We start from the raw sequence: 18,764 nt of genomic DNA, 5'->3' as shown, positions 1-18,764 counted from the left end.
TTTACCTAAATAAAGATGCACTTGCTAATGTGGAAATAGAGCATCATCCCATCACTTCCTGTTACCAAAGTATGACATTGAGGTAGTGTTGGGTGGAGTTACAATGGGCCTTACAATGGCACACAAAATAGCATAGAATTTTGGGGATGTGTGCATTCTGCATTTTTTACCAGGTTTCTAAAATAGACCCTCCACATTTTAACAGCCATATATTTTTCCCACTGATGTGCCATTCGAAAATAATAATTTAATTATTACTACTTAATTGTGAACATTGTAATATGAGGTTTCCAAGCTTAAGTGAAAGAAATTAGGATCTAAAAACCAACATGGTACAAAACTTTGCTTTTAAACCACTGTTATTTATGGCATAACCATATGATAATTATAAGTGAAAAAAACAATAAACCATTATCTTAGCCAATGGGTCACTGGGGTTTATTTGCTAAAGTAATTAGGCTGTTTAACTTTGCAAAGGGAATTATCACTTCATGGGAAATTTCATTTATTTCAGTGAATGTGTTGAAAATTCACTTTGCAAGAATTACCCATTCATGTGTTTATTAAGTAAATTATGTCCTGTAGAGTATTAATTCCCTTTGACATTTTTTAGATAAATAAAAAAGGATACCTCCAATAATGGCCACTTATTTATTAAAGCTCTCCATGATTGGACAGGATACTCTTTCATCATTGAAGATGGGTGATCATGCAAATTTGGACTGAATCTGGCCCAGGATTCAAAACATTTGCTAGCAAATAGCAAATGATGTTGAATAAATCCATTCCAGGTTTGCTGGATCACCCAGCTTCACTGATGAAAGTGTATCCTCTCCAGTCTTGGAGAGCTTTCATAAATCAGGCCCAATGAAAACAGACTCACCTAACATTATATAAAGGTCTGTGTGTCCAGGCTAAACCCACATTCCTTCTCCACTCGGTCAATACATAAATGCACCATCACTTCCAACAATAAATGAAAGGAAATATCTGTTACATTTTCACAGGGAGGAAACATCAAAACTGCATAAGTCCAGAAAGTGTTAAAAAGAAAGTAAAAGTTATTCATTTCCAGAACTGACCCCTGTAAGCAATTATTGACCTGATCAAAGCCATTTTGTTAATATGATATTTGAAAACCTCCTTAATTTCGAGGCAAGGATAGTTTTTCTGCTAAGATTGCAAATTCTTGTATATCTTATCTTCACACATGGCCTTGGAGTGTTCTAAGCAATATTTTGTTGTAAGGCCGTAGCTGGGGCCGATACAGGAAGCTGGTGGGTTGGGCTCCCGGATGGTCTGGGATGGTGGGCAATTCCTGTGTAATAACATATATAAACTGGAGCTTTTCAGCAATAAAATTGTAATAGTTAACCATTCACTTCATGTGCTGTGTTTTCTGTTATTGGGTTGGAGCTAACTCAGATCTCTTTTTTGCAAGATAGAAGTCGTCACAACACCTAAAAAACCCCAAATGTCCTAACAGCATTTTGGTAAGACTTTCATTCAATATCTGCAGTATCAAATGTACATTATATGTTTCAAGCAATGCACATTTTTTTACATTAGATGTCTTATTTCTTGCAAAACTAAGCTTAAAATAAAACAAAGAATAACAAGGAGATCATTTTATGAAACATAAAGGAAATGAACCAAAAAGATCAAAGACACCTGAAAGATTCATTTGAAGCTATATGCCTCCTATGGGACAATATTCATATGTTTTCTTTCTAAATATAATATATCAAATTCTCAGAAATGATAATGTTTTCCCAGCCTCTGTTATACAGTATTATGGTGCATACAGATGTTATTTTTCTTTTGATTTACAGACATGCCTTTTCTTATTGTTTCAGAAAAGCCTGTTAAAGCAGCACAAATGTATTATCTTAGTAGTAACAGTAGCTTTAGAAAAACAGTTGCTTTAGAAAACTTGACTGTTATACATAAAAGCATAGCTAATCCAATGAACACGTCATAATATATTCAAAATGTATTGCTTGCCGCTGATATGCTTAAATCTTAATACATTTTAAAACATTTGCTAAGCCATTACTTTTTAAAATGACCCTTGGAAGCTAAGTCATTTTTGAATGTTTTATTTTAAAGTATAAATCTGCCTAATGCATTACCTTTATTAATAAAAGCTTTTCCAAAGCTCTATTCACAGGTTTGGCCTTCAGTAAATTACAAAGTACTATAATGAGCTTAAAAAGTCAGAAGTACACAGTATTAAATTATTGTAGCTGTGGAGCGATTTTACATACACACCAGATAGACAAAGGGCTTTCTTATTTATACCAAACTTTTACGTCTGTAAAATCAGCTATTGGCACAAAATTAGTTTTGTTTTTTATTTTGCATATGAAAAAAGCTAAGGACAATAAAACATAGGCATTATTCAAATATATTCACACACATCTAAGAATTTATAGCATCTGTTTTAAAGCAATTTAAAGAAAAAAAAAAAAAACAATCTACATTGTGCATCCGTTTAGTGCTGGTTCATGCAAGTAAAATTTTTATCAACTTGCTCTCAACCTACTGAGCAGATCAATTTTTGACTGGTAAGCCCCAAAACACTGCACATAAAAGTGTACAATATTCTGTTCTTCCTAATATTTTTTTCTAGCAGAAAGATATTAGAATGTACATCATATGTAATCAACTGTCCACAGGACACAACAGGCCTGATCACTTCATACCCAAAATTGATTGGTTACAATCAGTTGGATGTGGATTTTACTTTGATATAATTGTTTTATTGAATCAGAAATTGAAAATCAGAAGGTAAAAAAAAAATCTGTCCATGCGTCATTGCCAAAAGCAATGGGCTAAATTACTCCAAAAGTACTTATCCTATGCACAACAAGACTTTTAAAAAAAAGATATAACAAGATATAGCAAAAATAACATAAATTAAAATAATTTCATATTCCACAGCCAAAAAAACATTTCTGCTGAAGTAGGTGTTTTCTAAACTTGCCAAATTCAAAGATTTTTGATGAATGATACATTTGTTTCTTTAAGGGAACCTTAAGTGGAGTCAACAAAATAAAAGATAAGTTTTTCATACTTGCTCAATCAAAGTAAAAAACTATCAAGGAAAATGCACATTAATAAGACTTTGAAAATACAAAAATTGGAATAAGAATGTGATACGGTTTGGGGTATATTTCACAACAACAACAAAAAAAATCTATATAAAAAAATCAAATCTAATAAATAAAAAAACTAAAATAATCTCCTCACTACAAAAAGAATACTGGTAAAGTAATAGATAACAGTAACTGATATTATGTTTTTTTAACAATATATCATAGAATTACAAAGATGACCAAAAAATCAAACTGAACTACCAGTTTATATCAGTGGGATACATTCCAGGCACATCAAAACAAAAGGTTTTTAAAGCTTATTTTTTTACAAAGTAGCCAAAGACTGAGTAGAAAGAAGTCTCCTGCCAGCATGATACAAGTGGGACCAAATCCAACACTCCACCAAGTCAAACCTATAGCTTTGCAATCTGCAAAGTTCACTCCACTGGATGACTGGAGAGCCCCAGCTCTGCCTCAATTGTGGGCATATTTTGGAGAGAAAGGGGGGATACTTTAAAGGCAATCATTTCACATATCTTAGTACATTTCTATAAGATTGAGATAATTCTACATCATATCCGTAACTTAAAAAAAAAATTCTTTAATATAATAATAAAAACAAGTCAGTACAAAAAAGCCATCCAAATCACACATGCATGAAACATCGTCAATGCTTTTCATGGATCTGGTCGACTTCTTCAGGAGGAAATTATTCTACAAAAAATAATGTTACAAAAATCCATTTTAAATACAATCTTTTTGTAACATCCACCTCCATAATACGTTATTAAATGGAGGTGGATGTTACAAAAAGATTGTCATTAAAGCAGATTTAGCAAAAGTGTGATTAAATAAATGGTATGAGCACATGGAACTGCTAATACAAACTGACTTATAATTATAAAAATGAAGCTGATTAGGAACATGGTTGTCCCATTTAATTAATTCTTTATAAATGGGGTGTTTTTATTCTAGGTATGCACCTTCACATTAGGACACTGCACATGATGAGAGAGATTGTTTATAGGTTTCTGCGTATATAGACACCAAGTACATGTTTCACTTAATAGATATGCTGAACAATCTTTTTACATTTCTAGTATTTTTGGAAAAAGCTTTTGTTTGATGTTGGTGCCTGCTTCCTTCTGTGTCCCTCTACTCAGCCTCTCTATATATCCTCCTGCCTTTAAAGTCACTTAGTTCTCCCCTTTCCCTCCAAAATTTGTTTAATTTCCAAGATGTGGCAAAGTTGAATTATTCCAAATCTATTGTGGGATATCCTGCACTTGTTTTTTACGTCAATTGTGGGCATGTCAGACCACCGAAGACAAAATGCTGGTTGCACACAGGGTGCAAGGGACCTTCTCTGAAGAATGCTATCAGGGGATAAACTTTTCAAACCAAAATTTAAAAAAAAGCAATTGTTACAATTGAAAAAAAACATTTGCTAGGTATACTACTACTCAACAATTTGTTACAAAGATTAATAATCAGCTATTAAGCAATTTTAGTAGTCTGTAGCTACAGCAGGCAACATCATCCACTACACCAAAACCCCAACATACTTTACCTGTCATTGTAATTATTGTGTAGTTTTATCTAGGCATAAAAGGCATATTCACATGGACACAGCAGGCTAATTGTGATGTGTGCAGTTATGATTTAAAACAATTTGAGTTTAGATTGTAACCCCTTTTGAGTTGACAGCTAGTGACATGACGATGGACTTTGTAAAGTGCTGCATAATATGACGGCTCTACATAAACACTGTGTAATAATAATAAAAAAAATGCTGCAGAAAGAACACAAAATTGTCATAACCTACCTTTCTAGAGTGTATTTCTTTCACATATAATGGTAATAGAAATTCAGAAACACCTTCAAGTCTTATTCCATTCTTGGTAACTCTTAAATTGCCCATGCCATCCTGTGGAAAAAAATAGTTTAAGCTTATAAATATAGTAGTTTACTTTTATAAAGGAAAAAAGTTAGTTAGGATGAACTATTTTATAAACCATAGCACAAAAAGTAGCACTTTACATTTTGTTGTTTGAACTTGTTTCCATAGGACCCAACAAAACAATCTCATATAAACTCTACACAACAAAAATAGGTCAATATATAAATATATATAGAGAGATATTGAAATTTTGTCGATAGTACAAAATTTGATTTACTGCTTCCATTTGTTTACAATGAAATCCATAACTGCTAAATTTTCAAATTAATTGTAATGCCCTTAAACATATTATTGTAGCCAAAATTGCATTAGAGACCTATGGGAACATTTAATTGGATTAAATTAGACATAGAAACAATGTAGCAATGTGTGACAATATTTCTATATCAAACCTTTATTGACAGTTTATTTGCTGTTTGCTTATCATTGTAAATGAAAATAAATCATGCAGTTGACAAAGAGAATGACAGGTGCTATTCAGTCAATGCTTTGCTAAAATAACTAAAACTTGCTGTTTTATATATTTTTGTAGGAGCGGAGCCATGTTCTCTTAGGTCCCTTTAACCCTTCCCCACCCAACTGCTTGCAATATTATTGAATTTACTATGTACATTGGCTTTACATTTAACCCAAAAGATGATGGCCCTATACCTAAATGAAAAAATGACCAATCTTGAATTGCAGCTGTTGAATTGAATTGCACTTGAAAAGCCAATGTTTAAAATGTTTGCAAATACATATATATAATGTACAAGACACAAGGCAAAGGGGGATAGTTGATTTATTATACCAGAATATGTTTAAATCCCTGTGTTAAAGTTAAACATTTTTTACTGCTTTTTAAATAAAACTTTTAAATAAACTTAGGGGTGAAGACCCTTTGTTTGCCCAAATGATTGTATGGTACCTGCTCCTTGCCTAGGTAGAATGGGCCTACCACAGTGCACAGTGTATATTGGAGCTTCTCCCTGTGTGCACGCCTATTGGTGCTTTAGGGTGGTATTACTAGGGTAAAGCTGTTTCTACAATTTGAGCTGAAAAGATGTGCTGTAATCAGGGGTGTAGTGGGGCTGGCACAGGTGGGAACGACATGCCCTCACATTTTTTGGGAATGGGCACTCTTATATTGCAAAGAATTCTTTGGTGGTCAGCAGCTCTGGCCAGTCGATCCCCCCCCCAAGGGGGTCAGAAGAAGGACCCCGCTGGGGTGGGAGGTGCACCGGCCAGAGCCGCAGACTACGTTTTCAATATGGAATTGCAGGCTCAGGGCCTGTGGGCGGGTTCTGGTATCATGACGTCACTCTGGGGGAATTTTTTCCTCTTTGAGTGTAGGGGTGTAGTGGGGCAGGCACGTTTACATAACAATGACGCACATTCCCCCTCTTCTCTTTTTACGACTACACCCCTGGTTGTAATGTTCACTGTTGACTATTTTATGCACATTTGTTTGATATACAAACATAAAACACTCAATAAGTTTAAATCGTGTGTACATGGCAAATAAAGCACAGCAGTTTACCTCCAATCAAATTATAAAATAGCAAACTCTCGAAAGACTGATAGTATCTTCTGATGGATCTTTAGTTGGAAAATAGAAGAAAGAACAAAGCACACCCATAACATTGGCTTCCTTTAGAGCAGAAGATGAGAAAATTTTGGGGACTGAATCTGTTTATGGGTTCTGGCTTTGTACTTTAATTTTATTTCCATTACCCACTTTGTGTTACTGTGTATCAAAATTGACTGAAAAGGTGTAGTATAATGTAACCCAGGACCTAACAATCCCAATTATTGAAGATATAGGTTTGTCATAGAATATGAGACTCTGCTCTATGTGATTCTGTCACTTGCTCTAGCTTGTTAAAACACTTGTGCACCCCTATGGACAAATTGGGCCTGATTTAATAAAGCTCTAAAAGGCTAGAGAGGATACATGTTTATCAGTGAAGCTGGGTGATTTATCAGACCTGGAATGTATTTCTTAGTCATTTGCTATTTTTTAGCAATTGTTTTCAATCATTGACCAGATCAATTCCAGGTTTGCTGGATCACCCAGCTTCACTGATGAACATGTATCCTCTTCTGCCTTTTAGAGATTTATTAAATCAGGCCCATTATCTTCCTCTAATGTATTATTGTGTGTTGCTATTAAATGACTGAAACGTTATAGACTTTTTCTCTTAAAAGTTTGACTTTTACCAATTACATAAACATACTTACCATATGCATAAAAAAAACACATATTAGTACTAATAAAGATAGCAGTATAGAAACGTTTAAAAAAAGTATCATCGTTATTAGAGATGAGCGAATTTCTCGAAAATTTGTTTCGGCCGGTTTGCCGAATTTTCCGAAAAGATTCGACAAGTCCCCATTCATCACCTGTAGTGCTCTGTATTCTTAGATAGTAAAACTCTATCTAAGAATACATAGAACAGCGCTGCAACAGCAATCGCTCTTGCCGTGCTTTGACTTTACTATGTATTCTTAGATAGAGTTTCTCTATCTAAGAATACAGGGCACTAAAGGGGATGAATGGGGACAAGTCCCCATTCATCCCCTGTAGTGCCCAGAGATGGTAGTAGAACTGCAGAGGTCATCTGCAGTTCAGTTTCAAAATGTGACGTCACGTCGGAAACTGAACTGCAGTCCTCTGCAGTTCCACTACAATGTCCAGGAATTACAGGTGATGAATGGGGACTTGTCCCCAAACTCTATCTAGGAAAACATAGCAGAAGCACAGCACCGCAACCACGATTGCTGTTGCAGCGCTGCACTATGTATTCTTAGATAGAGTTTCACTATCTAAGAATACAGGGCACTACAGGTGATGAATGGGGACAAGTCTCTATTCATCCCCTGTAGTGCCCAAAAATCGTAGTGGAATCTCTAAAGTCCTCAGACGTGCCATTTCAGGAAAACGAATCACGAGGAAATTCGGATTTGGAGCGAATTGAATTTTTCCTGAAATTCGGATCGAATTCCACTTCGTCAGCTTCATCGTTCATATATAAAAAACAAATTACTTATGAGGTTGCTAAGTAAAAAGAAGACTTCCCAAAAGAGACGGCAATAAAAAAAAAAAGTATAAGAGAATCTAAACAGCCTTAACTTTATATGGGATACTCATCCTTTTATTGAAGTTACAGTAAAAACAAAGTTTTTTTTTATCTTATATTTTTGTATACATTTACCAAATTTTTACCTGATTTACCTGAATTTCGCTACTATTAGGGGCTAGTGTCAAATAAAATACATGGTGGTATATTTTTCAAGTAGTGAATGTGGTTCATTGTATGTAATTGTTTTACCTGCAAGAAATATTGGTAAATGTCAGACTCACTACAATAATGGCTTTCATTTTGGATATTTGCAGAGATTTCAAAAGAGCAAAAATTGGTCTATATATTCATAAACATTCTTTTTTAAAATGTTATTTTTTACATATATAGAATAGATTACAGTAGGAAGGACATTAGAGTATAGTAGAAACTCTTAGGGTGGTATTACTAGGGTAAAGCTGTTTCTACAATTTGAGCTGAAAAGATGTGCTGTAATCAGGGGTGTAGTGGGGCTGGCACAGGTGGGAATGTGCATGCCCCCTCTTCTCTTTTTACGACTACACCCCTGGTTGTAATGTTCACTGATGACTATTTTATGCACATTTGTTTGATATATAAACATAAAACACTCAATAAGTTTAAATAGTGTGTACATGGCAAATAAAGCACAGCAGTTTACCTCCAATCAGATTATAAAACCGCAAACTCTTGAAAGACTGATAGTATCTTCTGATAGATCTTTAGTTGGAAAAAAGAAGAAAGAACAAAGCACACCCATAACATTGGCTTCCTTAGAACACCCATAGAACAGTGCTGCAACAGCAATCACTCTTGCCGTGCTGTGATTTTACTATGTATTCTTAGATAGAGTTTATCTATGTAAAAATACAGGGCACTACAGGTGATGAATGGGGACAAGTCCCCAGTAGTGCCTGTAGTGACCTGTAGTGCCTGGACAATGTAGTGGAATTGCAGAGGTCATCTGCAGTTCAGTTTTGCCACTGTGACGTCACATGGGAAACTGAACTGCAGTCCTCTGCAGTTCCACTACAATCTCCAGGAATTACAGGTGATGAATGGGGACTTGTCCAATCTTTTCGGAAAATTCGGCGAACCGGCCGAATCGAATTTTTGAGAAATTCGCTCATCTCTAATAATGATGATACTTTTATTAAACCTGCAGTGCTCTGTATTCTTAGATAGTAAAACTCTATCTAAGAATACATAGAACAGCGCTGCAACAACAATCACTCTTGCCGTGCTGTGATTTTACTATGTATTCTTAGATAGAGTTTCTCTATCCAAGAATACAGGGCACTAAAGGGGATGAATCCCCATTTATCCCCTGTAGTGCCCAGAGATTGTAGTAGAAGTGCAGAGGTCATCTGCAGTTAAGTTTCAAAATGTGACGTCACGTGGGAAACTGAACTGCAGTCTTCTGCAGTTCCACTACAATGTCCAGGAATTACAGGTGATGAATGGGGACTTGTCCCCAAACTCTATCTAAGAATACAAAGGAGAAGCACAGCACTGCAACCACGACTGTGGTTGCAGCGCTGCACTATGTATTCTTAGATAGAGTTTCACTATCTAAGAATACAGGGCACTAGAGGTGATGAATGGGAACAAGTCTCTATTCATCCCCTGTAGTGCCCAAAAATCGTAGTGGAATCTCTAAAGCCCTCAGACGTGCAGCCGCCATTTCAGGAAAACGAATCGCGAGGAAATTCCGATTTGGAGCGAATTGAATTTTTCCCGAAATTGGGATCGAATTCCAATTCGTCAGCTTCATCGCTCATATATAAAAAACAAATTACTTATCAGGTTGCTAAGTAAAAAGAAATCTTCCCAAAAGAGACAGCAATAAAAAAAAAGTATGAGAGAATCTAAACAGCCTCAACTTTATATGGGATACTCATCCTTTTATTGAAGTTACAGTAAAAGCTAATTTTTTTTTTTTTAATCTTATATTTTTGTATACATTTACCAAATTTTTACCTGATTTACCTGAATTTCGCTACTATTAGGGGCTAGTGTCAAATTAAAATACATGGTGGTATATTTTTCGAGTAGTGAATGTGGTTCATTGTATGTAATTGTTTCACCTGCAAGCAATATTGGTAAATGTCACATTCACTACAATAATGGCTTTCATTTTGCATATTTGCAGAGATTTCGAAAGAGCAAAAATTGATCTATATATTCATAAACATTCTTTTTTAAAATGTTATTTTTTACATATATAGAATAGATTACAGTAGGAAGGACATTAGAGTATAGTAGAAACTCTTTTTCAGAGAAATTGGAAACAAAGTCTGCTGACAGCATCACAGGACAAGGCTTACAGCCTAGTGTGGCTCTAATGATAGACTCTATTTTCGAAACATATAATTTTATCACTCTTTCTGAGATATGTCATGCTGTATTGTATATTAGAAGCTGAAGGGCAGTTAGGAATAAGTGCTGATGACTGCACAATGTGACTGTCCATGGCTTTGTACTGTCAATATTTTTGATATTAATAGAATATTACTAAAAAAAATAAAGATTAGATTTCTGATCCTAAATAAAACTACAGTATCTCAAAAAACCAGCTGGGCATTGCCTGAGGAAGACTATACCGTGTGCAAGGTTGCATGCCCTCCATAGTAAGCCAAATCAATTACAGCTGTATTGAAATTCTGAGCTAGGTGGACTTAGGTGAATATTATGTATTCCAGTCTATACTTCACATAGTTATTAAAACATTGGCTGGTAATTAAAACACAGATGGAAGGTGTGTTGTTGTATTCTTTGGCCTTTCTGTCACAGAGCAATTGCTTATATTAGACTGTACAAGTAACCGGTCCCTATGGATATCTGATTCAGGCGCCATGCAAACATGTCAGTGTGACAAGAAAGCCAATAGTGCTGAATATTTCTTCAGCAAGGGACCCTGGAAGAGAACTTTCTTGAATAGGACAGTTGGTAACAATGTCACATTACCATACCTGACTGTTCCAGAAAATAGTTGCCAAGGTTGCCAACTCTGTAATACTTGATTAAATGCAGCTAAAGAGAATTTAATTAATCACTAAAACTAAAAGCTATTTACTGACATAGCTGACATGTCTTTCTCTGTCCATTTTCTTTTGTATTCACAATAAACTTGCTTAAGTTCAAACTTTCTCTGTCAAAATATGTGCTGGCCTCAGGGTATGTATGTCCATCCACCACAAGTTTTCCTGGTAGCCTTAGATATATGTAATTTATTCATGGAAAAGGATGGCATTCTTGATTACTTAAATAAAGATTCTGGTATTTGGAAAGTACATTTTGTTAATACCAAAACAATGTAACAGTACAGTAAACAGTGGTATTTCATACCTAAAGGGCCTAAAGTAGTAAATCTGATATTCACTGAAACATTTTCTGGTCTTGCAGGTTCTGTGTGTTTCAATGGCAGATTCTCCACCAGCATGTTTCAGTGAATTTCATATTCAATGATTTATAAGTAGAGCCCACAGCGTTTCATGCATTGTCAGATGTCGGATGCATTTGTACCAAAATATCTAGTTACTGATTTTATGATTTTTTTTTTAGCTGAATTTTACTGACCATGCACATCCATTGACAGGTAAAGTATGGCTAAAGTATTGCATTAGAATGCAATTTGCTACATAAATATTCCTAATACATGCTTACTTTTTTCATTTAGAGTTTTTATACCCTAAACTATATTTTCAGGCACAAAAATGATTCCGCTCTCATCCTATCCGTTTCTTGTCTTCAAACAAAGGTATCACTGGAAAGTAAGTGGGTAATCCATCAATATAACATGAAAAATATTTTGATGGCATTATTAAATATAGATATGAGTATGAACAAGTACTATTTGACCCCTTGAATTTTTTTTTACTTTGTATTGATTTATTTTGATATATACTTATGTTATTTATATTTTCATACATGTTGTACAACACAAGGACATTAAATGTAATTTTTTAGTATTCCAAAAATGCCCTGAGAAAGCCAGTATGGTGAAACGCGTTGGGTAATGAGACAAAAGGACAACATTATTTTGAAAAATTTGCTTCTCAATAATAGGAACCATTGTCTAGGTTTGAAAAATGTAAGACCCCTCCTTGCTGCATTATTTTAATGCAGTTAAAGAAAGGGCTAAAAAAAGTTTGCAACTGTATGACTGTATAATTTCCCTCTAATAAAAACCCTCTCTTTTGTGTATCCTTTACACATAAAAAATTCAAGTTTAGTCTCTGTATACGTAGGGGTTGGCTAAAATATCATTATTTACCCTATACATAACATACACTAGAAATTCTCGTACGTGTAAAACATGAATAATAAGTCAAAAGTCAAAAACTGTATAGTTTTGGCTGCATCAGTACTATTAAGTAATGAAAAAAACAACTTTTTATGAGATGAGTTTTTTCTGCTTTTATAATATATATTGAAGAAGCATTTTTTTTTGAAGGTGACAATGGTAGTTCATGTTCTCCAAAGGCTGAGATTGCAGACAATATGCAAATTTGTATGTGGTATAATTTATCATGTTTAAGAAAAACAAATGCATCCTACTTTTAACATATGTGCTCGCTCAGTGTTGTGTTTTCTCCTGCTTTAACCTCAAAGGTAGACGTTATAAACACTACACAAATTTCAGGGTTATTTTCTACTAAACAATATTCTGTGAACTCAATATATTGTTTAGGCTTTAAGTTAAATGGTATAAAATATATTCATTTAGTTATACCCTCGTCTTACCTTGCAGTTATAGGCAAAGTGTTGCACATTTTTAAAATAGAATGTTGAATAGTCAAGCTGAATTTTTCAAGTGAGTTAGTCAAAGTTGATTCATCACAATAACTAATTTTTTACCAAATGGCTCACCCACGGTGTCAGTTAGCATTCTGTACTTTAAATAGCTCCATCCTAGGTTTTCTCTCTTTAACGTACTCATTATGCTCTGAGAAACCTCTGTTATGTATTAAATGTTTATTTTAAAATCCAAGTTTGCATAAAAACAATAAAAACACAATTATACAACAAAAGTTTTTAACATTTCTGAACCTTAAAGCAGGCCTAAATTTGACATTTTTACTTTAAAAGGTTTTACATAGATAAAAGTGGTCGACAACCCTTTTATATGAAATAAAAAACATATATTGTTTTAAATGCAACAGCTTTTTTTTTTAACACACATGATGGAGCTGTTTTATCAGCCAAATAACAATATACAAGTCTCTAGCTCTATATTACTGATTGGACAATGACAGAGCAACACGACTTATGAGATCACCCATCTCCTCACTTTGTTCTTCACCTTGACAGGCACATTTTACCTCCTAATCTCCTGATTGGCTATTAGACTTGCCCCTCCCTCTTTTTGCCAAGAGTAATGCTGTATAGGGGAATACGTAAGCCAAATACAAAAGCCAAATTTTGGCTTCATGAAATGTACAATATTGATTTTATTATTAAATAAAAAGCTGCAATAATTTGTGTCTGCATTAATTGTTTCCTTAATACTTGAGTTACAACCAGAATATCTTGGCACAATAGCATATTAGTAGTATTAGCCAGTGGATGGTTCAAGTGACAAAAAAAAAAAAAAAAAACACCTTTGGCAGGAGTGACCTTTTACATAAAATGGAACCTAATAATATTAAATACTGCTAACTGTTTTTTAAATTATATTCATATATAAGGAGTGGCAATGAGGAAAGGTCAAAATAAATGCATGGATAAATATGTTAAAATATGTAGCTTACGTTTGGCTTCAAGCTGATTGCAATATTATAATACGACAGGTGTTTTGATGGACCAGTACCCAAGCACCCACCTGGTGAATTGCTTATGCAGAAATAATGCAGCAAATTCTTGAAATATTACAAGGTTTTTCACCTCCAGCAGATTTTATGCTATGATGCTTTTTTACCTACCGATCCAACATGGTATATGCAGCAATGACCAGTCCCCTTTAAATAACAGGGTTTGGATATATGTTGTGCATTTACTATAATATTTGTCTTATATAAGAATCTTGCAAATGTAAATGAAAATGCAATGAATATAAAGTGATTTGGTTATTATCAAAGTAAACCGTGAATAAAACAGACTAGATTATCTACTGATCTATAATATGCATGCATAGCCTAAATTTATCATTCAAACAAATAGGAAAGATGAAAGCCGCTAAGTGATGATGGTAGAGCCTATTAAAGCTAGATGCTACATTGATTTAAATGATACTATTATGAAATTTCACCAGAGGGGCTAATTTAATGTACTGTATGTGAATAAAGAATTTGCTATCATGCTGATGTCATATTTTTGTGATCCTCCATATAACTAGATGAATAGTTAACTCATGCCAAGAAAATCATACTCAAGATTTTACAGTCAGTGGCATTTACTAAAGAAGCCCTATTATACAAACATTGAATAAAAAAGAGATTCTTCAATAATCTTAGCTCTGATGAATAGATACAATAGCAGAACATTATAATCTAAGACATTTAAAAACCTTTTTAACCTTTACAGTCTATATTAAAGGAAAGTAATAATTTAAGGATGCTTCAGTGAGGAATTTGCTAAGGACACTGTTTCCCATGGCAAGTGTGAAAAAGGCCTTAGACTTACTGCTCTAAGTAATCGGCATTGTTAACAGAACTGGTGGGACAAGACCTCTCCCCTATTCTGTAAATCAGCTCCGTGATAGGCAGTGTACCTATTACTCAGGTATGCCAGTATACAACACTGAAGTATGAAGCCAGAAAACACTAAAATGGTATTTCCTACCATAAAACAATCACATAGAGATATAGGTTGTAAGACTTTAATTGGGAATTAACTGAAAAAAACACAGGGGACTGTATAAAAAGAAACATGTAAAAGCAATACATTTACAATAGTGTGATCAACATGCAATGGAGCGGGCCTTTTATCACTAGTGCTACCACATGGTGTTGAAGATGTTGACGAAGTGGGGCTGTAATCATGCTCTATGAGTGGGCCTACAGCAGGCCAACCCCAATGTCTTCATCTTCAGGATACAAGCTGGTCCAGTTTTAGAAAAAGAAGTGCTGGAATATTTATGCTATACAAAAGTTACTCTTTTGAATTCACTAATATCTTATTTATTTTCATCTGGCAGACTCAGCTGCTTTTTTTCAACTAAGGTTTCTTAAGCTACAGAAAACATTTAAGATGTTGCAGTCCACCAGCTCCAAACAAAAACACAATGCTGGTGATTTAGAGAATGCTCTCCTCGCCAGGTAAATGTTCATTTGGCTAATTTAGAATTTCAAATGTGCTCTCTAATTAACCAATCATGTGCAAGCAAACATCTTGTTTCTTTTTCTTTCTAATTTTAATCACACATAATTGAACACTAAAGGTGAATACAGTTTCACCTGTTTCACTTTAAACAATATTTTATTACATTACAAAATATCCCTAATAACATAGGCAGATCAACCCCAAAGGCCCCTGTATCTATTTTATCATTTCTCTATTTTTTTCACATCTGCAGGCAGGTCATGTGACACACTGGGCAGTACTCGATGCAGAGAATGCCACTGGTGCCATCACTCTTCATCATTCCATTGTGAGTACAGCATGTTGTAGTAACGCCACCTTCACATATAGGGCTTGATTTATTAAAGCTCATCAAGGCTGGAGAGGATACACTTTCATGAATGAAGCTGGGTGATCCAGCAAACCTCTCAAGCCTTTAATTTAATTTAATTTAAGAGCTTTAATGAATCAGGCCCATAAAGTCCAGGCCATCTTTTAATTAAGACTAAGGACATTGAGTGGTTAAAAAAAATTACAAGGATAGGCCTCCTCTTTCTCTTTTTCAACCTTAAAATATGGTTATTTTTGGGAATATAGGGGTCATATTGCCTCCTTTTCTTTACATGTATTGTTTCTTCTTTTCATCCTTTGTGTAATATTGGTTGCTGGTATGTTATTATTGTTCGTATATTACATCTACATATTACATAAAAATAAAGTTTAGAAAGAAAATAAAGGGGCAGCACAGCAGAGGAGGTGAGTCTTGCAGCCAGAACGGCTTTTTATCTTAACATCAAGGGGCACCGTTGACATGTGTTTGCTTGAGATATGCAATAGCACCCAAATAAGAATTCCTTGCAGTTAATGCCTTGCTTGATATCACAGTAGGCAAATGATTGGAAGATGGGAGAGTGTTCCAAATCCAAATGTAACAGTGTGTGTAATAGTAATTTATCACTACAACAGCATCATTAAATAAAAAACTGGCTCCATTGGCTAAAATAGTCCCACAACATCAGAACAATTTTTTTCTTACAAGAAGTACTTCCGAAAACACCTTGAAGACACATTTAAAGATTAAACTTTACTTTTTTTTTTTACCCCTTATGTAATGCTAACAGATTTTCTTAAATGCAAAGTATCCCTGTGTTGCTATTTCCTCTGATTAAGCTTTTTGTTCCAAGATAAAGGTTGAACTGAATGGGCATATGTTGTTTTCTAGTCAAAGCAACAAAATATAAAACATGTCTAGTTATGATAAAAAATAGTCCATCACAGGGAAGTTTGTGCAGTAATTTCCTTTGCAGAATGTAACAAGCAATCAGGAAATTCAACAGCAAATAGCCAGGGAGACAAAATTTAACTTTGCTAAAATTTTTATCTACGTGCAGTTCTATAAAAGCTGCATTATCTGATGTAGAGGTTTGGAGTTGAACTGAATAAAGAACTGAGAGTGCAGCCTTGGAATCCAGTCATTTTTCTCCTTTACGTCTACTTAAAGTGCCATTTAGTGTGTAACTGTGATTTACACAGAACTGTCTAATATTTATTGGTTCCTCTTCTCAATTTCCCAAGACTACTGACGGCCATAAATGGCTTATCTATAAAGGAAAGTACTTAAGTCTTACGGATTTTAGTAAAATGTGTTTTTCCTCTGACAGTCAAACCTTTAAATAATAGCTTTGTAAACAAGCCTAAACCATTCAAGTTACATTTATTTATAAAGAAAATAAACTTTTCTGCAGCAATATTATTTTATAGGGAATGTATTAATAATTTATTTAAAAATAGATTTTTCAAAGGTTACAGAGCATTTTTCCTTTTTTATTTTTAGTGTATTTCCTATATTCTTCTATGTTTAAGGTACTGGACAGATTGCATTTCCAAACAGTGATTTTGACAATAAAAAGACATGATGTTCACTTATGTAGCAAGGTACAGTACATCACAAGCAGTGTATTGCACTGTGTAGATTGGGTCACATCTTGCAATTATGGTCATGTTATCTTTGGTATTGAATTTCTCCCAGATGAAAGGTCACTGGATTAGTAAGACCTAAGATCAAAGCACACTCCACAATGATATATCAGTGCTAAATACATACAGGTGGCGTGAATTACATGCCAGCTTCTTTGTATAACTACATTTAGATGAAACATTATACAAGATAATTTATATTTAGTATTAAACAGTCAGTACAGTAGTTTATAAAGCCTTCATTCCAATAAAATGGGCTACCATTTCTAAGCCGGAATGACCTGGTTCTGTATTCTATTTATATTTGCTGTTAATAAATGACTCCTGGCCACCACTAAAATGTTGGAGATTAGAGACCTAATCTGCAGTACCTGAATGGACAACCTGTCTCTCAGAAACAGATATTTCAAAGCACAGAAGCGGTGCTTATAGCCATGATGCTGTGGTCAGTATTGTTTTTTTCAATAGGGAAGTTTTATCATGAAATCTCCACACCCAATGCTAATCAATTGTAATAATTCACTTAACGTTGGCTTGATAGTTCAGATTGGAGTTGACCTCTTTTCAAACTTTGGACCAGAACTCAATTCAAATTTCAATTTGACATATAAGTTGACATAACTTATCCCTAATATACCTGTAGGGTATACCTAATAATGACAGGTATTGTACAGCTCAGCCAGTCTGGACACCTGGCAATGACAGCTAAGGAGCATGGTTAGACAGGAGGCATGTCAAAGTACAGTTGCTCTTGGAAAATGTACAGGTGCATCTCATTGAATTAGAATATCATCCAAAATTCAATAATTCAATTTAAAAAGTGAAACTCATTTATTATATAGATTCATTACACACAGTGATATTTTTCAAGCATTTATTTCTTTTCATTTTGCTAATTAAGGCCTACAGATAATGAAAACTCAAAATTCAGTATTTTAGATGGACAAAGAGGTTGAGCTGTTCTTTGCTTGGCATTGACAGATATATTAGGGCTCAGCAAATACAACTGCTGTTTGATGACAGCTGATGACAGCTCTACTCTTTTGAAATGTGTATTTAACAGGTAAACTAATCCCTTTCAAAGTAGCAAACGCTTTCTGATGATCGGCTCTGATGCTATCTAATGCAAAATTAGTGGTAATTATAAAAATAGTGATCAGGTTGAAAAGTGGCAAACTTTTCTAGAGATTGCCAATTTTATAAATGGGGTGAACTGGAAAATGTCTTGTGTATGAATAATGTAATTTTTCTTGCAGCTGTTTCCCCTTTTATAACTATATAGCAAAATCTCCAGACAGGTAAATGAACAACAACATTATTTGTTAATATCCTAAGAAATCAATTCTTCTTTCATATTTAGCAGATGCC

The 18,764-nt window shown here is 34.3% G+C and overlaps 1 protein-coding gene across 2 annotated transcripts in view; it reads right to left on the bottom strand.

Moving 5' to 3' along the window:
• Positions 1 to 18,764, bottom strand: part of SGCZ (sarcoglycan zeta) — a 242,182-nt gene that overhangs the window by 55,359 nt on the left and 168,059 nt on the right. For both annotated transcript variants that reach the window (XM_072406195.1, XM_072406196.1), the window contains one exon: positions 4,924 to 5,025. In XM_072406195.1, the coding sequence (XP_072262296.1) occupies positions 4,924 to 5,025 (102 nt within the window). The remainder of the gene's footprint in view (positions 1 to 4,923; positions 5,026 to 18,764) is intronic.

This window comes from Pyxicephalus adspersus, chromosome 3 (assembly GCF_032062135.1).
Source record: "Pyxicephalus adspersus chromosome 3, UCB_Pads_2.0, whole genome shotgun sequence".
Taxonomy (NCBI): domain Eukaryota; kingdom Metazoa; phylum Chordata; class Amphibia; order Anura; family Pyxicephalidae; genus Pyxicephalus; species Pyxicephalus adspersus.
The sequence above is the reverse complement of the archived record's forward strand: the minus strand, read 5'-3'. Positions and strand labels throughout refer to the sequence as shown.